Source organism: Drosophila yakuba, chromosome X (assembly GCF_016746365.2).
Source record: "Drosophila yakuba strain Tai18E2 chromosome X, Prin_Dyak_Tai18E2_2.1, whole genome shotgun sequence".
In the NCBI taxonomy this organism is placed as follows: Eukaryota; Metazoa; Arthropoda; class Insecta; order Diptera; family Drosophilidae; genus Drosophila; species Drosophila yakuba.
Window position 1 is genome coordinate 6958397 of NC_052526.2, and position 24258 is coordinate 6982654.

Consider the following 24258-nt stretch of genomic DNA (forward strand, 5'->3'; position numbering starts at 1 on the left):
AGCTGTATGGCAACTCTGCGAGATTTCATCAGCTGATGTCGATAACTTTTTGCGATAAGCTGCCGAAAGGAAATTAAACATTTTCACAATTATTCGGCTAACGAAGCTCAGGTGATATGTTGGGCTTTCTGAGGGAATTGCGAGGCAGCGGTTCTGCAGCGGATCAGCTTCCCGGCAACATATACACCGAGTTCTTCGCGAACATTATCGCGGAGCCCAGTGGCAATGGATGCAAGTCAGCGGATCACGATTTCACACAAGGATTCTCCATGCTGCGCACCTTCGACACGGAAAATAGCAACCAATTGGAGCCGCCGACGGCCACAGATGCGGATGTCTGGATCTTTGGCTATGGGTCGTTGGTGTGGAAGGCGGACTTCCCGTACATTGATCGACGACGCGGCTTCGTTTGGGGATTCAAGCGTCGCTTCTACCAGCACAGCATCGATCACCGGGGCATTCCCGAACGTCCTGGTCGCGTGGTCACTCTGCTGCCGGGCGATCCGGCCCAGGATCGCGTCTACGGTGTGGCCTATCGCATAGCTGCTAGTCAAAAGAGCGCTGTGCTGGACCATCTCGACTACCGGGAGAAGAACGGATACGAGCGCTGCAGCTTGGAGTTCCATGAGTATCCAACGGACGGTGCCGAACCAATCCAGGTGATCATGTACGTGGCCACGCAGGCGAACGATTCCTATGCTGGTGATGTGTGGCAAGTTCCCTGCATTGCGAGGCAGATCTTCAGCTCGGCCGGTCCCAGTGGCCCCAATCGCGAGTACCTGTTCAATTTGGCCGCCGCCATGGATCAGCTCTTTCCCGGCGCTGTAGACGAGCACCTCCAAGAACTGGTGGCATGCGTAAGGCGTTGCATTGCCGAGGATGAGCCCCAGCTAATACGGCACGCCCTGTTGCATGAGATAGCCGGTATTCTGAAGCAGGAGCAGCTAGCGGAGCAGGCCCAGCAGCTGGAAAATCTTTTGGAGCGATGCCAGAAGCCAGGTGGTCGCGAGTGGTTGATCCACAGAGCACTGCAAGCCAAAAACCAGTCGTGACACCCACATGTTCCAATAGAAAACGACTATTTATTGTAAATGCCAAAAGGCTTGGAAGTTTCATTTTAGATGCACCATTCCAAATAGACCAATTGCAATGACGTGTTACAGAGGCTCCTGACGAATCAGAATTACGATTGTGATTTCAGTCATGAATTTTAAATATTATTTATTATAAAGACATATTTTAAATATAAATTTAAAACAAACATTTTATTTATCTTCTTATTAAATCTTAAATAATATATATGGCTTTTGTAGTTCTTATACAAATCATAAAATATCAGAGGGAACACGTTCTTGGCCGGATGGTTCGTATAAATCTACGTTGATAGTAATATTAATATCTAATCTTTAAATTTATAATTCTGGAATCACGGTAATCAGATAGTGCTCAGTACAGCGTTTATCAGTTTTCGTATTTAATTTTAACTAATAAACAATTTTAATAAACAAACTAACCATTTTTATTCTTGGACTATGATTAATTGTGATTATAGTTTAAGCATCGTACTTAAACTATTTCCGTTCAAATTTTGCGGTTAACTCAATTCAATTTAACGGGGAATACCCTAAATAGTGAATGGTATATTTTGGTTTTACTCAGCTGGTCACACTGCGCGGGAGAATATCGATAACAGCGATATCGATTATAGCCAAGTTAAGTATTCATCGATGGCGCCCAGTCGTCGAAGTTTTCACAGCTCTAACAGTTGAGACAACATTTTGAGAAATTGTCGTTTGTTTTGTCGTGCTTTTTGTTTAAACATTGCGTTGTGTTTTTTGTTTATCGCCCCCGTGTCGATCTGATCTGATTCGGTTCGCCAATCCAATTGGATTGGTTAAGCGCCACAAAAGTTCAACAGCGGAGTGAATCGCCATGAAACAGGTGGGCGGGGTTTAATGGTTTGCGGGGGGGTTTGCTTGGTATTTAGTGGGTGGTTGTGTTGCGGAATGTGTTATTGTTGCTGTTGTTTTTGTTTTCGTTGCTGCTACTGCTGCTGCGATGATGTTATGTGTTATGCATATGTGTGTGTGCTTGTGTGTTTGTGTGTGTGTAAAATGCAAATTGGAATGACAACATGTTTGCATTTGCTTTTCAATATCAACCATCACATCACCGTTAGGTTGTTATTGCTGCTCCAGATGAATCATTTGCACTCGCCCTTCTCCCATCCACTCGCTCCCTTTCGCTCGCTTTGCTCTCCCAAGCAGATTCTTATCAGAGCAGCGAAAGTCACTGTTCTATCTTTACTGTTCTTGTTCTTGTTCTCCTGCCAACAAGTTTCTTATTGGACTACATTAACATTACCAACATGACGCAAGAGTGCTCCCCCCCCCCCTCCCTCCCTCCACTCAACCCAACCATCTCGCTCGGAGCTCCTTTTTATTGCCTACTTTGCTGAGTTATTGATAATGGGCTCGCACACAAGAAGGATAAAGCATAACGGCACATAACTCATTACCATTACCATGCAAAATTCCACACGACCATTGTGCGTTAGAGCGAGAGGACCTATGAATTGTGAGAGTATGCCAGTATTTACATTTTAGCAGATTACATTTTTTAGTATGTACTCGCATGTGGGATTTATTACTTTGCTTTCTCCCAACAAAAAAACAAAAAAAAAAGAAAAAAAAAAGCAATTTGGGGAGCTTCGCCTCCTAACAAGTATCGATTCCTGGTTAAAGCAAGGGAAAACCTCGGTCAGGGTTGCCAACGCATTGGGCCAACAAACCGAAATCAAAGCCAGCGACAACCATACCGACTCGTTGGTGCTTTGCATAACCATATAACCAGGATATTCAGGACGTGCCAGTGTGTTTGTGTGTGTGTGTACTCCTCCGTGTATGTATAACACGTGTCGTGGAAACTGCGCGGAAACGCTGCCAGTTTCAGTTTTTCGCTGTAGAGCATTCAACGCGCTTGCACGCGTTGATTTTTCCCCCAAATCCTAAAAAAGAATCCACAAACAATAAGCCAAAATCTATATAAAAAATTTGCAAAATATCTATAAATAAAGAAAAATCTGTTCCAGATGTTTTCGCCATGTAAATCTACAGCAAAAGCTACAATTTAAAAGAAACAAATTTTAAAACGCTGTATTGGTATGTGTGTGTGCTGCTCCTGCGCTGCCTCAACAAATTTTACAGTTGTATGTGTGCTGTACTGGCCTGCATGTGTGTGTGTGTGTGTAACTCGTGTCATGTGACCGCGCGCGCAAAACATTTTGCATTGTTTTTGCCCAAGCCATTGCTTTTGTTGTTGTTGCAGGACATCCAGCGTGTACGCGAAAAACGTTTTTTGGGGGCGAAATAGCGTAAGCCTGCGCAATAGTCGCTCACATGGCAGCTGGCCATACACACACAAGCGCACCGACACACACACACACACACACACACAAACAAGCGCACGGATAAACAGGAGCTAACCGAGATTTTTTTGTGCCATTAAAACGAGGGAAATTCAACGACGAACGCCTTGAAGTAGGCTAAACAAAAAGCGGAGCAGCGATTGATTCCGTTACATTTCCAATCAGCATAAATTGCAAGCAGTGCGAGTGAGAGTCAGTGTGTTAGAATGTGTGTGTGTACGTGTAATACTCACGCATATACTAACATACGTTGAGAATCCTAGAAAGCAGCATCGTTAGCTCCTCTTTGTTGGCGCTCTCGTTCTCAATTTTGCAGCAGCAGCAGTAGAGACAGTAGAAGCAGTAAAAGCAGCAGCAGCTCAGTCGACAACTGACCAGCCAAGCACTAGCATATTTCCTATTCTCCCCTTGTAACGGAAAGCCACGAAAATATATTGAACATTTCAAAAAAAAATTGTAAAGTCAAAAGTGTGAAAAAACTAAAGCTAAAAACTAAAAGGCAATTGCAAAAAGCGCGCTCATTCAGTGACTGTGTGTGTGTATAGGCGTAAAAGTCGATGTGTGAAAAGCACAGTGCATTGTATGCATATTAAACTATCGATGATCCTTTAAATAATTTGAAAAAAAATTAATTTTTTTTTTTTATGTTTAAGTGAAGAAGAAGCTGCAGCAGGAGCATAAGAAGAAGATGTAGCTAACATGTGAGTAGCAACAAGCAGGGCCAAGCAGTGCCTATGTGTGTGAAAAATCTGTAAATCGAGGTTATCTATACACACATACACACACACACACAGAGCAATGAGTAGAAGCGAGATAGAAGCTGCCGAACATACATATACATACATACACAGATTTGGGCAGCATCCTGCGACTCCATCTCGCTCGCACTCTCTCCCTGTCGAAACCCACTCGCAGTCTCCTCTACTCTAAAGCAATGGCATTTTAATCATCATTAGGACGAGTGGAAGGGGGACAGCACACTGTCATTATCAACAGACACACGCACACAGTCACACCTCCTGTTGTCCTGCAGGCGCCACCCTACATATTGCTCGCTCTCTCTCTCTGTCTCTTTCCAACACCTCCCCCACCCGCAAGCCAGCCCCTCTGCAATGTTTGTTTGCGGGAATTAAATTCAAAGTATGCCAACGATTTGCTTGTCCTTCTCCACCCACTCTTCTTCGCTTTATTCGCCCCACTGTTGCGCGCATTTCGTCCTGGCGACCCATATGTGTATGTATGTCCTTGTGCTCACGTGTATGTATGTTTGTCAAAGCGTAAACAATTGCGAATAAAACAAGCTGCAAAAAAATAAGAACGAAATAGCGACAGCAAAAATAGCAACAAAAAGAGGCAAGAGAAATGATGGAACGAAAACAGAACAAGAATATACACACACACACACACACACACAGCACAAAAAAAAAGGAGGAATACCGAGTAGCAGTTGAACAACACACGACATTTGCAATGTGCGAGTGTGCGAAAAAATCGATTTGTGTGCCATCAAAAAGTGCATATATAGGCAACCCATATTCCCATATAGTATATCCGCCAACCCCTCACCCCCTCCCCCGCATTTCAAGCAACCTGCCCCCGTTGTGCAACATAATGTGTCAGCAACGATTTTCAATTAACATCAAACAATCGCTTAACATTCAACATCCGCCTTTGCAATCGCAATATCCCGTTATACAGATTGATTCTCTTTCATTCGCGCCATCCCGCTCGCACACTCAGCGGGGGGGGAGAGGGGAGCTTGGATGGCTTTTAATTAATCTACGTGTGCCATTGTCAAAAGGCTGAATAGAAATCAAGGTTTATGTAATCCCCCAGGCCAGGCGATACAAAAAAGAAAAACAAAAGAAATCGAAGAGAGCGAAGAAAACAAAGCAAAGCGAACGTAAAAAAAAACGATTTAATTCTAACAATCCACACTATACACAGCTGTTATCGATATCTAAATGGGCAGTTCGTTATTTCCGTTTCCGTTTCAATGCAAATCTTGGGACACCAAATCTTCCGCGAGACCAAGAGAAACCCAAAAAAAGGAGGCATATTTTCACTCAATTTCAACAAGTTTTGTGATTTAGGTCGTCTTTCAAATCAACATAAAAAAAAGTGTGTTAAATGTTAAACAGCTGGAAGATTAAGCAAAAATGCCCACAAGTATGCAACAAAATATTTGAAAGCTGCAGATTTGCCTACTTTTAAACACCTTCGCAAGTGATTTCAAACCACTAGAGATTTGTGTAACCTTTTACAAAAAAAAAAAACCATGTATACCATGCAATAGGAACAAAACTTGACCAAAAATGTATGGTGCGTGTAAGAGGACCTCAGGGAGCACTTAGGATACAGAACACAGTGTAGAACATATTGTAATTGAAGCTCTCAACTTGTTTCCATCCGCTTTAATTTGATGTCCTTTTCCCATTCCCTCCCTCGTTGCAGCAAATATTTCGACTACTGTTAACCTAGTTTCACATCTCAAAAGTAAACCAAACAACAAGGACGAGCTCAGAGCAGCACTTGCTCCTCTGGCTTCGATTACGCACAGCTCTACCAGTGTCTAAGAGTATAACGAGAAAAATCTACCAAGGACTCGTGGGAGTGAATCGCCTGGGGCAGAGGAAGAAGCCAATCCCCACACTTTTCGGTTCTCCTCGGACCAGGATCATCACCTCCCCCATCCCAACCCCGGCACTACCTTCCCGCTAAACCACCATACACTCTATCCACTGGCCACTGGCCACTATCCGCCGCCGCCGCCACCACACTCTGTGCACCCAACTATTTGGCAAACCATTACTCCTTGGGCGAGAGCAGAACAGAGCAGCCCCCATCGCATAACTGTGGATAGCAGAGCAGCCGGAGCACGAGGACGACTCATGTTACAAAAATGAAAAAGTTCACATTTAAAGGAGTTCTAGATGGATTTCGACAAAGCGTTCAGCCCCAAGCCACACGACAGGAGCAGGAGATCCAGGAGCAACTCAAGGCCGATCACTTTACGTTAAAGAAAGTAAGCACAACACATACATATGTACTCGTATATACGATAGGTGTAATACAAGTTGATAGTGCATTTAATCGAAAGGCATCTGTTGCAGCTAGCGGGTGTTTTATTTGGTAGCTGTAATGATTTGAATCTATCATAAGACACACGCGGCTATAACCGATGTCACACATGCGACACACACATTAGATGTGCATGCGAGTTAGTAAGATTAATCTTTATATACAAATCAGTTCGTATAATAATAGTTTGTGTATATTAATCTATTCAATCTATTCCCTTTATCGCAGACCTTTCGCCATGGCTTTCCATACTCGCCCACATCCTTCGCCTTCGATCCAGTACAAAAGCTACTAGCGATTGGCGACAAATCGGGCTACATTCGCATGTAAGTGTTACTTGCATACAAGTAATTACATATGTATATTAATCGCATCTCTTTTATATGCATTGAAATGCAGTTTGGGACGACCTGGCGTCGATGCCCATGCCAAACACGAGGGCGAATCCGAGTGCGCCGTGCTCTTTGCCCAGTTCCTGGTCAACGAGGGCGCCTTGGTCACCGTCACCGCCGATGACACCATTCACTTGTGGAGCATTCGCCAAAAGACACCGCGCATTGTGCAGAGTCTGAAATTTCAGAGGGAGCGGTACGTTCAAGTTCATTAAGTCACTTCATTAAAGTTAGTTAAAGGTCTTATTAATTCGCAACATATTTCAACATATGTACATATGTATATCCCCTGATGACATAATCTCCATCTCTCTTGCAGCGTGACTTGCATACACCTGCCTGTGGGCAGCAAATGGCTGTACGTGGGCACCGAGAAGGGAAACATACACGTTGTTCACATAGATACATTTGCACTTAGTGGTTATATTATTAACTGGAATAAAGCAATTGAAGTGTAAGTCCAATTATTCCCTTGGTGACCTCAATCCACCATATTAAATACTAATCATGAGCTAACCTATCATTAAACCAATTGCAGGGTTAGAACTAGTCATCCAGGTGCTGTGATTGCGTTATGTGATAATCCATTGGATGCAAACAAGGTAAGTAATTTCCATAGATGAGGAAATCACTCAAGAAGCCATTAAGTAAAGTTAACAGATTAATAACCAAAGTATAAAGATGGTTTCATTAAATTTTTCATAAAGAACAGATGTCTTCTTTTGTGGTCCTGCCCTCAGTACTAATAAATCTCATTATATTTGATGACTGATGAGCTTTCTTTCGCGCAGTTGCTTATTGCATTTGAGTGCGGGCTGCTTGTGCTGTGGGATCTGAAGGCGAAATGCGCTGAATTGCGATGGCAGGCGGCCGAGGCCGTCAAGTCCCTGGCCTGGCACTACGAGGGCAAGTATTTTGTGTCCTCGCACACGGATGGCTCCATTTGCTCCTGGCCCACGAAGCCGCAGGCTAAGCCGCAGTCGCAGGTCTGTCCGCATGGTAAGTTGCATCGCTAATTATATATATATATATATATATTATACTAATTATATATGTATTTGATTCGGTTTGTGTGTGCCTTCAGCTAAAATCAACAAGGATGGCAATGCGGAGAAATGCAAACCGATTTATAAAGTTGACTTGAAGTCCAGCGCAACTGGGTGAGTAGGAAGCACTCCCAAATCATTTGTTTATATTACACGGAGATAGCTGAACAATCTATGGCGTTATCTCTATTTCTGGAGTAATAAACATAAAGCAATTTTACAATAATATTTCAATAATAAAACTCACTGTTTATTGCTCATTGCCGATAAAACAAATGAATAATGACATATTGACTCATTTAATATATATATATAATCTTTTCGTTTATTTGCCGCAGGGAAACCTTCACCATTTTCTCGGGCGGCATGCCCTCGGAGAAGGGCTCCAAGTCCAACTGCATCACGGTGATGGTGGGCAAGGCCACCACGGTGCTGGAGATGGAGCACGCCGTTTGCGATTTCATAACACTCTGCGAGAATCCCTGGCCCTGCGGTATGTTATAAACTATATATATAACATTTTAAGAAACTGTGATTGTATTCTCTAGACTCGTTGGTATTTGTGTGATTGTAAATCCATCGGTTATGTATTATGAAATGATTTACTTACTTGATTTTTGGTTGCCTTTACAGAGACCCAGGAGCCGTATGCTATTGCCGTGCTGTTGCAATACGACTTAGTATTAATAGACTTATTAACACCCGGTTTTCCATGTTTTGAATCGCCTTATCCAATGGACTTACACGAATCACCTGTTACATGTTGCACATATTTAACCGATTGCCCATCGGATTTGGTTCCTGCTTTCTATTCAGTGAGTTTTGCTTACCCACCCCCACAAGTCTTTTATTGATTGGAATTAATCTTGTGATTTAAGGTTGGTCGCACAACGACAAGTAAAAAGAGCTGCTTCTCGGAGCGCGAATGGCCGATATCCGGTGGCGAGTGGTCGCCGGCGTCGTGCAGCTATTCGGAGATCGTGATCACCGGACACCAGGACGGCAGCCTCAAGTTCTGGGACTCCGGTGCCGGCACGCTGCAGATCCTCTATAAGCTGAAGACAGCCAAGATGTTCGAGAAGCCGCGCTCCCACGTCGCCCACTCGCATCCGGAAAGCGATAATCCGCTGGCGGTGCACCTCATCTTCCTTTGCTCGGAGTCGCGACGCCTGTGTGTGGCCGGCGCCATGGGACAGGTGATGCTCTTCAAGTTCCGCAAAGTGGAGTCCACGTCGGAGGTGCTGGTGCTGGAGATACCCATACTCTATGAGAATTTTGATGACATTTATGGGACGAGTCCCGAATGCGATTTTCTAACGGGCCATCAAGTGCAGAAGGCTGAGTCGAGTGATTCGGATAAGGTAATGATAGCTTCTGAATGTTGTTCCTTACCAAAATTCCCCGCTTACATACACACATACTTATTACAGACGGCCGAGTGTTCGCTGAAGGTGCGCTTTGGGGCGCAACGCAAGCCGCCGGGCTTCCAGTCGCAGCTGGTCTGCCTCACCACCGGACCCAATCGCCGGAACGTGCAGGTCACCTCGCTGTGCATCAGCTCCAGTTACGGCCTGTAAGTAGCGCAGCTGCTGCCACCCATCCAACCATCCATCCATCCATCCAGCCAGCCAGCCAGCCAACTGTTCATCCCATTAATCCCATCATCCCCGAGACACTCGCTTCAATCCATCCGATCATCCAGCGATCCATCTGCCCATCGATCCAGCCACACACGTACACACACCACCACCAAAAGCCCCAAGCAGCTCCCAGCCGCCAACAACAACCAGCCCAGAGCAAAGCCACCCAACTACCCACCAGACAAAGGACACAGGAAAGCGGACTTAAAAGAAACTAGCTCCCTGAACCCAGCCCCAAAAAAAAAAAAAGAAACCAAAAAAAAAAAACATTTACTTAGACCGTAGTCTAGTTTGTATTCGTATATGCATGACGTTCTCTGAGAAAAGCGCCTGAGACGTAGCCGCGAACGCTCGACGAGTGTTCAAGCCCGCCCAGAAAACCTCATAACCCCTGCCACGCCCCCCAACCTGCCCTCTCCACCCGCCTACGCCTCTGCCCCGCCCCCAAGGTGCACCGCTTTTGTTGAATTTGTTTGCGTTGTGTATTCCGTAGTATGCAACAGTTGCAAGCAGACCGAAAGAAACCAAATCAACGTCTCTTGCTAATTACAAGCAAGCAAAGAAGAAGTTCTGGACAGAACCTTTTGCCTTTCCGGATCTGAAAACCGATTCCCCAAATCCTCCGCCTAAAAGGCCTTAAAGCGACGTACTCATGACTGACTCGAAACCGGACGGATTCGTATTTTAGTGCCTGGTGTGTGCGCGTGTGTGAGAGTGATGATGCGCATCAAAATAATTCATTTGTCTTTCAGTTTTCGATTTCAAGGGTTTCGTATTTGTGTTTCGGTATTTAATATTGTTTCTTTTTTTTTTTTTGGTTATTTTTCTTAATATGCTTTTCAGTTTCGTTTACGTACTAGTACTAATTAGTATTTTGCTATTTTTTTTCAATTATTTTACTTTAGCTAAGCACTGTAGTTTGCTTTTATATTTATTTTTCTCAAGCACTCTTCTTATGCTCATTTGTTTTTTAGTACTTTCTAAATATCTTAAACATTTAATTGCAGATTTTTGTTACTAAATACCATAAATGAATAGAGTAAAACAATAGTACAACTTAATTGCATAATATGTAGCAATTTTTAATGAAAAGCTTAAATTATTGAAATTTTTGGTATTTGAGACAGCTATTTTGTATATTTTTGGAACTATTTTTACGTACTATGATTTTTATATCTGTATTAACTTGGTATACGTTGTATTATCGAAATACTAAGTTCTTATCCTGATGACGAATAGATTCCTCGCATTTGTTTTGTGACGTTGATTTGTATGCAGTTGATTTTGGAAATATATATGAATATTTTCTGTTTTTAGAATGGCTTATGGTACCGAATATGGACTTGTCATAATTGATATAATCCAAAAAATTTGCCTATTGAGTGTTGCATGCCCCGATCTGTATGGCGCACATGATCCTTACTCGCGAACACCAAAAAGTCCAAAACGTATTGAAAACAAAGAGGAGCAAAGCCGATCGCCCAGCTCAGATCAGGTAAGTGCCCTCGCTCTCTTTCTCTCTCTCACTCTCTCTCTCTCTCTCTCTCTCTGTCTGTCTGTCAGTCAGTCAGTCAGTCAGTCAGTCAGTAAGTCTCTCTGTCTCTCTCTGGCACCGAGACCAATTTTATAACCGAATCGCAGTGAAACGCGCGTACAAACAAGCAAACACTCGAATGCATAACGAAAATACACACAGACAGACCATATATAATTCAAATGCGCCATTGATTTGAATTGGCACACAGCCACACTAACAACACAGACAGACAGACCAGATCATTCGAATGCGCAATTGATTTGAATTGAATTGAAACACAGCAACACTGAGAACACAGACAGACCGAAATGTATGCTGATACTACCATACTACTATTCACGCCGACCAACAAGTGCCCATTTGAACATGTTACATACTCAATATTTTTCTAAACATCTTACATATACATATTTGAACTTTATATGCATACCGATATTTACTTATTACATAACGAACGAAATTTTAATTACGTATCACATACTAACAAAAAAAAAAAAAACCAAATTGATATATACATTATATAATCTCTATATATATATATATATTTAAACATACTCGTATGTATGAGCTAACTTTTAAAAATTGTAGCCAATGAAACTTTTGTTTTGGTTTGTGTTTTTTGTTTTCGTTTTCCCTTTAGTTAACCTATCGCTCTCTCTGTCTCTCTATATATCTCCTCTCTCTCTCTCTCTCTCTCCGTTTCGCTGTCACCTTATTGCATTTTTGTGGCATTTTGTTAAATTAATCCGATGGAATAACTCACCAGTATTTAGAACCCAGACCATATAGAAATACACACACCCACATGCAAGCAAGCAAGCAAATGTAACCAAAATGTTTTGCTGAATATCCTAGAGGATATGAAACTATAGCTTTAGTTTAGCTTGGTAGTTGCTATCAAGTATTTGTTTCAATGTACTATAGCTAACCCTTTTCCAGCCCATAATGCCTCTCTAACTGAAGATCATATAGTTATTTCTTAACTGAACCCTCAACTAACGATTTCGATCTCAGCCCCAAACTGACTATCCCTTATTCTTTAATTGGGTTATTTTACGGTCAAGTTAAGTGTGGCCATCCTTTTCTCTCTCCTACCTCTATCTCTGTCTCCGTTTAACAGCTCTCTCTGTCTCTCAGTTAGTTTACTAAATGCAGCATGTTAAAAACTATATTTACATCATTGTTTGGTTTTTTTTATGTTTTTTGGTTTGTTTGTGTTTTGCACGAAGCTTGCCTACGATATGATAAATAATTAATTGATTTGGATGGATTGGATTGGTGTCTTTTATTTTCGTGTAACCGTTTTGATTGCCACGCCAAAGACCATCGCATAGACACGATTGATCGCTTTGATTGTTGTACATGTACATGTGTGGTATGATTCGATACCGATTCGATCCTAATTCATGAATCCTATTCGATTACCTCCGATACAATTCGGTTCGATTTCAATATCGATTTCGAGTCGGTTCGGTTCGATTTGAGTTGAGTTGATTTGATCTGAGTTTTGCCTGAACAATAAGTGCCTAGCGAACACCCAAGAAACAATTACAATCGAAACAACATAAACAACAGCGACAACATAAATATGTTTCTCCTCCTCCTCTCTCTCTCTCTGCCTCTATGTCTGTCTCCCTCTCTCTCTCTATACATATATATTTCTCTGTGTTTGTGTACCAAAACTCATTGATTGAACAATTGATGAAGTGTATGTGTGTGATCTATTTACTTTGTCACCCCTTTTCTGAGAACACGTCTTGTAACATAACCAACAATCAAACCACCCACCACCACCAATGCAGCTAACAAATTATTCAATGTTTGATATACATATTTTTTTAACCTAATTCGAATTGATAATTGAACGTAGTTGATTTTTTTTCACATTTTAAATTCTAAATCTAGACCTATCCGAACCAATAATAAAATCGTTGTATTGCCTGTGCGTGTGTGTGTTTGTGTTTGAGTTTTGCCAATGCGTATGTGAACGTGTGCGTGGGTGTGTGTGTGCGTGTGTGTGTGTTGCACACACTCACTCCTAGCATCAAACTGCTATACGCCCCAAGTATATCAGCTAACTAAGTCGTTGCCTAAAGTTAAACCCTCATCCGATGTTTGTTAACCCGCAAGAAAAACCAAACGAATCCATATCAAGTTAAAATCAAGTTTAAATTGTAAATTGTTGATACAATACTCCACCCCCTTCCCCCCCAAACTCCCTCTTAGCAACCTGATAACCCCGTTTAAGCTCTGTTTATCCTTGTAAAAAAAGAGTACATACCCAACATACCCCAAAAAAAAATACCCCCAAAAACTGGAGCAAACCAAAAATGCAAATAAGCAGCAACAAGAATGCGCAGCTTCCATTCCCCACGAGTGGTATAAATTTATTTGGGGGAAAAACTGCGAAACGCAATCCATTGCAAAAGCATGCCAACATTTATTTCCCATCCTATCATGCACTCATTTCTCACTTTTCCGCTTTTCCGCTTTTCATGACCTACTTCAATCTGCCGTATTCGTATACACTCAATGGGAAACTTGGCTTTCGCAAATCGTTTGAACTTTCTATGAACTTGAGTGAATACCAAAAACTATTTTGTTAGTTAGCAGCTGATGTCTTTTCTGCCACAAACTTACAGTACTATGTATAAACTTTTTATTCACAACAGAAAAAACTGTATAATTATATTTTGGAAATCATTAAGTGTCCATTTTATAATAACCAACGATGTTTCACTCATTATCCCCTGTTAATAACACTTTTGTCAATACAACATCATATCATATTTTTTCTATTATACACCTCAAAACCAACTCGCCACATAAACTTTTCGCCTTTAATTGTTGCTGCTATATTTTTGCATTTTTGGGCTTGCTGATCAAAGAAAAGAGAACAAATTAAACAGAAACCAAAACAAAAACCTACAAATTAACACCCTGTAACCCAAAAAAAAAAGCAGTGAATGTTAACCCCTTAATATCCATGAAGTCTCCCCCCCCCCAAAAAAAAAAATTCCCTTGTCCGTCGATACCGACCACTACTACTTTTCTTATTGTTGCCTGAACGAACAGAAAGCAAAACGAAAATTAAATCTCTGCAACCTACCCCTCAAAAATCCCGATCTTCATCTAGCTGAACGACACGACCAGTCCGGATAGTCCGTCACTTGAATTTGTACCGGAGGCCGGCGAAACAACGGCCCACGATGGCGTGGCGACGGCAACCAGCTCACGTCCCAGTTCACCGGACCCGGTGGTGAATAGTGCACGTGAAACGCTGCTCAGCGGATCGGCGGCGGCAACGGCGGCTGCGGCAGCATCGGCGGCGGTCATGATGGCCAAGAGTCCCCAGCGGGATGATGCGGCTCCCAAGGAGCTGCAGGACAGACGCAAGTCCATGTCCTGGAAAACGTTCAATTTGAAGCGTCAATTATCGAAGGTCAATATGAAGATTGGCGGCCTGAATGTCAATACCGATATGGAGTCGCTAAAGAATAGCTCCATTTTCTACACGCCCAAGGAGGTGTCACCCGAGGGCGCCACGCCACCGGCGACCGAAGAGGAGGCAACGCCCGAGGGCAAAGAGGACGAGTCCCTGGATGATGCCGATATGGCGCATGGCAATGCGGGAGCAGCTGCATCACCATCGCCGGCAGTGCGTGGCAAATTTCGCTCCTCCACCACTGATTCACCCGATGAGGGCGCCAGCAGCAGCGGCATTCGTCGTGTGGACTTTGAACAGCCGGCTGGGATCGAGGTGGAGCGGCCAAATAACCTGCCACTGGCGGATGCACCAGCTCCACTGAAGCCCGCCCGTCAGAAGTTCAAGGAGAAGTCGCGCGATCAGCGACTGCTATCCGTACCGAACATTAAGTACCAGCCGCGAGATACGCGTGGCGGTGCTCGAAACCTCAAGAATGATGTCTCACCTCTGATGGGCGGTGGTGGTGGTGGCGGTGGAGGAGGCGTGGCCGGTGCCAGTGGTGGAATTGGAGGAGGCGGCGCTGGAGGCAAGAAGATACGTAAGTATGGCCCCAGCGAAAGGATCACACTCCATCTTACCCAAAATAACAAACAAGAGAGTGCCTTAAGTATCCAAACGGCAGAGGTTTAATCCCATTTAACCATTAAAAAAAAAACAGAACCTTTTCTGTGCAGAGCGAGCGAGCGACTTCTTTCCTGAGTGGTCGCAAGGCAGGCAGACAGATTGTAAATCACGAGTCCGAATCGCAACTGAAATCTTGTCCTCGTTATTGGGATTCTACTGCGTTTATGCGCGGGTGTTAGTGTGTGTTGCCAGTGGCGCCCGAACAGGGACTATAAAGTTACGTATACGTTACGTATATACGTTTCTTGAGTAAGGCACGTCTGGTTTTTTACGTTCGGGGACCTGAAATATGCTTTTCCAGGGACTGCATGACAATACTTATAATAGCTATCTATAAGAAACGCATAAACGCAGTACATCTGCCCTCAACGTCGCAACTGATTTCGTCTTTCTCTTCGTTTCTCTCAACCCTTTCTCCCACCCAGTCCTTTCTCACTTTTTCTCTCCTCCGCGACCATCGGCGTTCTGTCGTCGATACTGTTTGGGTTTTTCACTTTCTCCTTTCAGTTTTGTGTTGTGCCTTTGCTTTTCGTTGCTTTTAGTTTGCTGCAAGCTGTAGAAAATAGCAAACAAAATGAGATACTAATGTATACTTAGCACCCCCGCCCTATTGTCCAAGCGCCTGTTTCCAAAGCCCCGAACCCATCAATAAAGCAGCTAGAAATGTGCATATTCCAATATCGGATTTAGAGATGAGAACTGAACGATAATCAAAATTCCGATGATGCTTTTATTTTGTTGATTTTTGAAATGGAAACAAAAACCAAAATTGCATTTTGTGTATAGAGCATACTTTGTAGAGAGTTAGCTTATCTAAACAACAACCAAAATCAAGTAAAACGTGACAATAAAATGATGATGTATAAAACAAAACCAAAAAAACAAAAAAAAACACCTGAAAAACAATCTACAACAACAACGTGATGCGATTACAACAGCAACCGACAACAAAATCACATACGCACCCAACCCAATCAATTACAACAACTATGTAGAAAACAAAAACAAAAACAAAAACTTTACAAAAAGTACAAATTTTTGCCAAAAATTTCTTATCTATGCTTCTTCTTCTCCTCAATACCTAGGCATCGGATGCAGAAGAGCTGCAATACAACTGCCTGTATGTGATTGTGTGGAAGTTCTTTGGTAAATCATTTAACAACCACCACCACCATCATCACTGCCACAACTCACGAGTCACTGAAAAAAACACACACACACCCAAGAACCACAACCACTAACAAGCACCATCACACCCACATACAACATGTAACTATAAAGCTCTGAAATTACTTACTACTCAGTATGCAAGAAAACACGATATATTTATACATTTTAGACTAAGAAATCGATGTAAAGCGGGTGCTGTAGGCCAAACAGAACATCACAACCACATTCACCAAATCATAACACCACACACTCTATGTATGCAATGTGCAAAAAGAAAGTGCATTTTGAAAAATGTTATCAAAATCGAAATTCTAAAAATGAAATGTTGATCGTTGTACGTTGGCCACTGTGAACTGTGTTAGTTTGTAAGTTCACCACTCGAACTCACACCACACACACAGCCAAAGACACTGAAAGAAAATTCTGTAAGCATTCCCCAAGGAGGTTACACTTTAAGTGCCGTCTGCTCAGTTTTCTGGTTGCAATTTGTTGATCGATGCCAATTTGAACTCATCGTGCTGAGAAAGTTTGATAGCGAGCTTTAGCTCAAACGTTGTGCTCCCATCGATATTCTCAGTCCCGATTCTTGGTCCATCCCCCACCCCCCCAGTGTCCTGATGTCCCAATGCCCCCGGGTTGTCTTTTTCTGCTATCGATGGCCCCGACTCTGGCTATCGATAACTTACGTTACGATTTTTACGATTTTTTCTACGTTTATATTCAAATATAATATTCGTTTCGATTGTTCCATTGAATGTGTGTTTTGGCTATCGATAAGCAAATTTACCGTTACCTTTATTTTCATTTTCAATTTTGCTTAGCGCTTTGCCCAACCCTCACAATATCTGACTTGTACATATTTACAATACCAACCAAAACAAGATGTTGCAAAAACGATGAAGAGAGAGATCAATTAGCTAAGCTACAACATATATAATATATATATACATATATACATAATTCAAAACTTTTATATCGATTATTCATATGTTATAACAGCCAATTTATACGCCCGCATAACCACATGTCTATCTACCTCTCGTTCTAACCCGAGACCCACCAACCTATATTCGCTCTATATATCTGTCTAACCTCTCTCTCTCTCTGTCTCTCTCTGCTCGCTCGTATTTTATGTACTTACATTTCAAAATCATAACATACATATGTTTTCCAAAGTATTCTATATCAAATGTTATTCTTGCTATGATCACCCAATAATTATTATCGTGTTCTCGTGTTTTGATTGTATCCTATGTTTATCACTGTCAATCAATGTCACCCACCCACCACCACTGCAACGACGCCTCCGTTTCTCGCTGTGTACTCGTATTTGTGTTGTGATCGAATACTCGATTATTCGATAAAGGAATATTAAGTGTAAACACACATAACTTGCACCTCTTACTGATTACTGATTTACCTACATTAAATTGTCATCAAACGCCTTTGTATTTGTCACATCCCAATCAAAATTCCTATCGCTTGATTGTTATGCACCATAAAAAGAACCGATTAACGACAAACGATTCACGATCAGCGGACCACACTGTAAATTGATTGAATAACAAAACACGCACTCCAAACTACAGTGATCGCTTGCTAGTGAGGACGAAATACACTTATGTTTTTAATTTTATTTGAATACACTCATGCTTATGTATCTTTAATTTTTCTCACCTAGAAAAGCTTTGTGTCAAATAAGAAACGAGTTAAAAAGACTGATTTCCTAATAAAGTTGAAAAGTAAGTTTATGATTTCAATATAATTTCAACAGCAAATAAACAAAAAGTTTCAAATCAAAGGTGTAAAACGAGTAATTCATTATATTGCTTTTTATTTACAAAATAGTTGTATTTGTTTTTTTAAATAAAAATTAGTTGTATATATGTAACACTTTTTTAATGTTCAATTAGAAAAATGATCATTGAAAGGCGTTGAATGCTAAGTTGTAGAGGAAATAGAGTACACAAACCAAATTATGCTGCTATATTCCAGCTAATTGGCAATTATTCGAATTCATTAGAAGAAATCACTTTTATTAGGAATAAAGAAAAACGCACAGAAACCGGTTTAATAATTCTTAAATGCACTACGAACATCTAGGCTACAAATTAAACTTTATAAATACAATATCAAAATTAGATTTAGTTGATTATCCAACGCTGAAAGTTAGCCAGCCTTCACTGTACATAAACTCACTGAAATTTGTCCTTGTTTGAACACTAGTTTCGCTAACTCTTTTGTTGAGTGTCTCTGAAAAGTATGCAACACTGTCATCACCAACGCGCACACCAACACAGATCACACCCACACAACCACAACCACTCGGCACAAAAATAGAACAACAGATGAAATTGCAAAAATAAACGGAAACAAAACTCGAAAAAGTAACCAAATCAACGTAATGTGAAAGAGATGGCCATTCAATCATTTAGTGCATTTATCTCTCTGTCTCTCTCTCTCTCTGTCTTTCTTTCAATCTATCTCTCTCTCTCTCTCACTCAATCTCTGACTATGTGTGTGAATCTCTCTATCTCTCTCTCCCATGTCTCCCACAATTATTGTTTATGTATATTTTGCAATTGATCAGATCAACGGCAGCGGAGTTGCAACTGCAGCAACGCAGCAGCAACAGCAACAGCAGCAGCAGCAGCAGTTGCAGCAGTTACAGCAACAACAACAGCAGCAGCTACAGCAACAGCAGCAGCAGCAGCAACAACAACAACAGCAGCAGCAGCAGCAACAATCGATGGGTGATCCTGGTGATCATGCAACATCGACGTCAGCGGGAGCAGCAACATTGGCGGGATCCTCCATTTACGGTGCAGACGATGCAGGTGCGGGTGTTGCTAGTGGCGGTGTTGGTGTTGGTGGTATTAGCAGTGCGATTAGCGGTGGATTTGGTGGTGCGGCTGAGCCGCAACAGCAGCAACAGGTGTCGCAGCAACAGTTGCATCAGTTACAGCAGCTACAGCAGCAATCGCAGCAGCAGCAGCAGCAGCAGCAATCTTTTGAGGCGTCTTGTGATCCATGGGGCGGCGAGTGCGGCGGTGGTGGTGCTGGTGGTGCTGGCGGCGGCAGCGGCGGCGGTTCAAGCGGTGGTGGTGGTGCTAGCGGTGCAGGTGCGCAACAACATCAATATCAGCATCCGCATCCGCATCCGTATCCGCATCCGCATCCGTATCCGCATCAAACATCCGTTATACAGCAACAGCAGTCAGTGACATCGTACGAATCCCTAAAAAAGTCCAAATCACAAGGTGGGAGCACAACAGAGCACAACTACAGTAAACAACAACTACAGCTAACAGCAACCACTACAACAACAATAACAACAACAATAACAACCACCAAAATATAACAGCAAGCAATACAAGCAACAACAATAACAGCAACAACAGCAAAAACGACCTAAACAGCAACCAATCAAATAATCAGATTGCACCTCTAGTCATGAACAACAAATTGCATATATATATTTTTTTTTACCAGTGTACCACCCACACACACAAACACACTGTAAATGCAGTTGAACTTCTCTATCGCGACCAACGAGTGTTTCCAACAGAGCAATGGCAATGGCAATGGCAGTTTAGAAGTTCGACTGTGTCTCTGTCTGTCTCTTTCTTTCTCGCGCACACACACGGTCACGCCGCATACGCACACAACCAAGCAAACGCACACGCACTCGAACACACACTCACACAAGAACACACACACACACACACATGAATATGGACAGCAGACGATGCACGTTGCTTGTGGCCCCGCCCCCTTCCTCTCTGTATATGTGCGTGTCTGTCTGCGTATTTTGGTGTGTATGTGTGTATGCGTGTGTGTGTGTGTGCGTGTTGAATTTGCAATTTTTGGAAATTTTTGGTATATTCCGTTTCCGTTTTGATTATATTTATGTTTACAGTATATATGAATACTTTTGTTTCATGGGGTTTTTGTGAGGGGGGCGATGGCTGGAGCTGTCTGTCTCTTTTTCTCGCTCGTTCGCTCGCTCGCTCGCTCGCTCTATTTCTCTCTCTCTCTCTCTCTCTCTGTATTTCTATAGCCCTAGAAAACAATCTAGTTATAACAGTGCATATGAATATGTTCTCTCGATCTTTCTCGCTCGCTCGTTCGCTCTCTGCTCGCTGTCTCTTTTTCCTTGCTCTTACTATCTCACTTTATCCTCTACCTCTTGCCACTGTCTTCCACTATGTCTGTCTCTTTCGCTCTGTGTCACTCTCTCTCTCTCTCTCTCTCTACATATATCTTCTCTCTCGGTATTTGTACTTGCATTTGAAACTAAATGCATAATAACTAAATGAAGAATAAGACTTACCGGATTTCTATAAAGATACATTTGGAAAAGAGTACAACAAGATCTGATTTTGTATTGGCAAAATAATTAAACTTATGCATAGTCCTCACACACACACACACATGCACACTAACACGCACACACACATCCATACAAACGCCTAGCTAAGCACACATGCAAGCAACTTTCACTCGTAATTTTTTTGAGATTTTTTTTCGTTACCTAGTCAAGTCGCCTGCTGCTTTCAAAATTGCACTCACAGCAAGAAAGTTAGAAAAGTTCCGTGGAAAAGTTACTCGGAAAATAGTAAAAAATAATAAATATTACAAATTAACAGTCGCTCGCAGTTACAGATTCTAAATGCCAAAACTGTTCAGTTTTAGGTTTATATTATATTATATAATAAATGTTTTAGTTGAAGTATTTTTTTTTAAATCTAATAAATTGCATTCTTCTAATGTTAAAATAAAACATTCCTTAATCGCTGATAAATGATTTCACAAGTTTTAAATGTAAACTGAAAACGTCAACTTTTTCTTTGCAAAAATATACATTTAAAATGTAAAAACTTAAATTCTGCGAGCGACTGAAAAGAACATTAAAGAACACATTCACATGCAAAACACACATAGATCAATTAACAACAATTAGGCAGTCTAGCGGTACTTTAGTGTTGTGCAGCTAAAAAAAAGCAAAAAAAAAAAAGTAATAATAACAGCGCAAAATCGCAATCGCAATTAGATAATAAAGAAAATTCGATTAAATATCTAAGCAATAGTTTTGCCTACTACCGCCCGCCGCTTTTACTCTCTCTCTCTCTATCTATCTATCTCTATTTCTCTTTATCACTCTATCTCTCTCTATTTCTATATCCGCCTGTCTCTTTTCACAATACTTATGAACGTATGTAACGATTTTAATGTAACTCGTTTATTTATCTCTTTCTTCTATCTATGGCATACAATCCCATCAAAAACCAAAAAAAAAAAAAAACCAAAAACCAATTTCTGATTCCCCAAACCAAACCCGAATAAATTACAGATAAATTGGATGGAACTTTCTCAAGATCCAGATCATCGTCAATGTCCAGCATTGATATGTCTTCCTCTGAATCTGTTACCTGTTTAGCTTTTATCGAGAGTTATGCAAAACGAAATGGTAAGAAATATATCTTACATATTTATATATTATTTATGTTATACATATATATTAAACATTGCTTTTATTTAGATATTTTGACACTTGTTCCTACTTTGTGGATTGGAACTAGTTTCGGTTCGATACTGACATTGTTCATCACGATGCCCGAGCGAGATGTGCGCAAATCTCAGCCAGTATTGATAACAATAAATGGTAAGTAGATAGGTATTATTTTGAATTCGTATTTCATTATTAAAACACAAATATCCCCCGTTTTTCAGGTGGCCCCGTGGTACGACTCAAAGGATCCATAACTTCCATGTCTTTTTTAGACTCATACGGCTCGATCATACCCTATACGTTTGAGACCTGGCGTGACGAGAAGCGGGACAACAAGGATCGTAAGCACCACCATGTTTGATTTGACCCACTTTGACTAATCCATATACCTATGTACATATGCTTTAAAGGCACACCCACAAAGAGCAGCAGCCGCACCAGTCCCACATTCACACCGACAACTGCCAATACATTATCAAACACTTCGGTCGCGGGTGGTGCGTCCGCAGGCGGAGGAGCTGCCGTCGGTGGTGCGGCGGGTGGTGGTGGTGGTGCAGCCGCCGGCGGGACAGCTGGCAGCGGTGGTGGTGGTGCTGGTGGTGGGGCCGGAGCAGGATCGACGGTTGGAGCGGCCGGCGGCGGTGGCGGTGGAAGCGGTGTCACCAGCGGCGGCGGTATGAGCAGCAGCAGCGCCAGCAGCAGCGGCATCAGCGGAAGTGTGAGCACCGGCCTGGAAACTCTCACCGATCGACAATACATCGTTATCGCAAGCGAGAAGCAAACAAAAGTCTTCGATGTCGCCAACCAGTGCTGCATCAACCGCATACAATTATCGGAAATGGATTTTGCAGTCAAGGCAGAAACTATCACGATGAAAGGTGACTCTTAGGGGCACTTAAGCTGGTTGTAAACGATGCAGCGGTCGCCTTGTAGACTTAATCGCATATATTTTAATTCTATTATTTAAGAACCTTTGAATAGTAACGTTTGGTAAACATTCACTCCATTACAGATGGCTCTTGCTTAGCAACCTATCTTTCGAATGGCCATCTAATGGTACATAGTCTTCCTAGTCTAAAACTGTTATTGGATACTGATTTCTTACCACTTATGGAACTAAGGTGAGCCGCACACTTGTTAGCTACTCAAACCTTTTTTCAGTTCTAATGGTTTTATCGTCTGCTCAGTTTTCAAACAAAATGTAAACAGGGAATTGTGGATCCAATGCTTTCGATATGGGGTCAACAGATCATTGTTCATGAAGATACAACTCAGTAAGTTATAATTACATATATCCTTATTGTTTCCATTGTTTTTATAAACCTTGTTTCTTTCCACAGAATATCAAAAATATTTTGCTTTAGTCATAAAGGTCATGGATTGTACATGGCATCGCCCACCGAAATTCAAAAATTCACGATATCATCGGAATTTTGGTAACCCAAAACAAGCATAAATCATTTTATCTTATACATGGCATATTAATTTGTATTTCTTCCCCCCTTTTCAAGTCAATTTATTTTGGAGATGATGGGTGAACTATATACGGTACACGAAATGCCCGAACAGCCGAAGGAGGGTTTCTTCAAGGGTCTATTTGGTGGTGGCGCCAAACTTCTGGATCGCGAGGAGCTTTGTGAGTAGTTGGGCAAACATTTCCATCCAATCTTGTAAATAATCCATACCATTTCAATTCCTGCAGTTGGCGAGCAGAGTGGGAAACCGATTCGATCGGTGGCACGGCACATACCCGGCCCCAATTTGGAGCAGCTCGGCCAGAGGGCTTCCACCGCCGCATCGGAGATCAGCCGGGCGCACCAGCTGGCCATGGAGCGTGGCGAGAAGCTAAATTTGCTGGAGGAGCGCGCCGAGCGCATGGCCAACACTGCTCAAGATTTCAGCGGCACTGCGCATCAATTAATGCTTAAATATAAAGACAAGAAGTGGTATCAGTTGTAAAATATCTATTTTAGGAGCCAATTCTACCACAGTTATTGTAATATTGCTTTTATAACACTTTCTACTACATTACGAGTAAAGTACACTTATTTAATTTCTGTTTTCAAGTCGTCACGTTATTTACAAAAACCAAAAACCAACAAAAAAAAAACAACAAAAACCAAAAATTCACAAAAACAAAAAAACTGAAAGAGAAAAACCAACCAAAAAAAACTGTTTTTAATAAAAATATATAGACCAAAAAACAGGCACTGTGGTGTTTTTATTAATTAATGCACATTAAGGGGAAATACAAGTATTATATTTATTGATTTAGTTTGGTTTCATATATTTTTAGCGCTAACCCAAAATGGTTAATATCAAAACAACTCTGTTTAGACTTA

At 41.8% G+C, this 24258-nt stretch overlaps 2 protein-coding genes across 13 annotated transcripts; both read left to right on the forward strand.

Annotated features, from left to right (window-relative positions):
- Positions 1-29: 29 nt before the first annotated feature.
- LOC6524520 (putative glutathione-specific gamma-glutamylcyclotransferase 2) lies at positions 30-1263 on the forward strand. Its single transcript, XM_002100341.4, has one exon. The coding sequence runs from the start codon at positions 117-119 to the stop codon at positions 1050-1052; it is 936 nt and encodes a 311-aa protein (XP_002100377.1). The 5' UTR covers positions 30-116; the 3' UTR covers positions 1053-1263.
- Positions 1264-1750: 487 nt separating this feature from the next.
- On the forward strand, positions 1751-23973 carry LOC6524521 (syntaxin-binding protein 5). 12 transcript variants are annotated; one of them, XM_039376709.2, is made up of 24 exons: positions 2973-3161; positions 4081-4128; positions 5882-6452; positions 6737-6834; positions 6908-7096; positions 7220-7354; positions 7439-7502; positions 7692-7899; positions 7985-8060; positions 8285-8439; positions 8580-8761; positions 8825-9307; positions 9377-9519; positions 10904-11081; positions 14260-15148; positions 21758-21874; positions 21947-22069; positions 22138-22257; positions 22327-22794; positions 22929-23037; positions 23104-23190; positions 23257-23352; positions 23428-23552; positions 23619-23973. In XM_039376709.2, the coding sequence occupies exons 3-24, from the start codon at positions 6330-6332 to the stop codon at positions 23873-23875; spliced, it is 4425 nt and encodes a 1474-aa protein (XP_039232643.1). In that variant the 5' UTR covers positions 2973-3161; positions 4081-4128; positions 5882-6329; the 3' UTR covers positions 23876-23973. The 12 variants fall into 12 exon arrangements, 11 of the variants coding, with proteins under 11 accessions (XP_039232648.1, XP_039232643.1, XP_039232653.1 ...); XM_039376712.2 differs by having other exon boundaries at positions 2993-3104; XM_039376714.2 differs by lacking the exons at positions 2973-3161; positions 4081-4128 and adding an exon at positions 1751-1941.
- The last annotated feature ends 285 nt before the right edge of the window (positions 23974-24258 follow it).

Coding starts and splice junctions, on each gene's coding strand:
- LOC6524521 (XM_039376714.2), top strand. CDS start 6,330: ATGAAAAAGTTCACATTTAAAGGAGTTCTAGATGGATTTCGACAAAGC. Junction 7,900..7,984: donor GTCGCAGGTCTGTCCGCATG/GTAAGTTGCATC, acceptor GTGTGCCTTCAG/CTAAAATCAACAAGGATGGC. Junction 21,875..21,946: donor GAGTTATGCAAAACGAAATG/GTAAGAAATATA, acceptor GCTTTTATTTAG/ATATTTTGACACTTGTTCCT.
- LOC6524520 (XM_002100341.4), top strand. CDS start 117: ATGTTGGGCTTTCTGAGGGAATTGCGAGGCAGCGGTTCTGCAGCGGAT.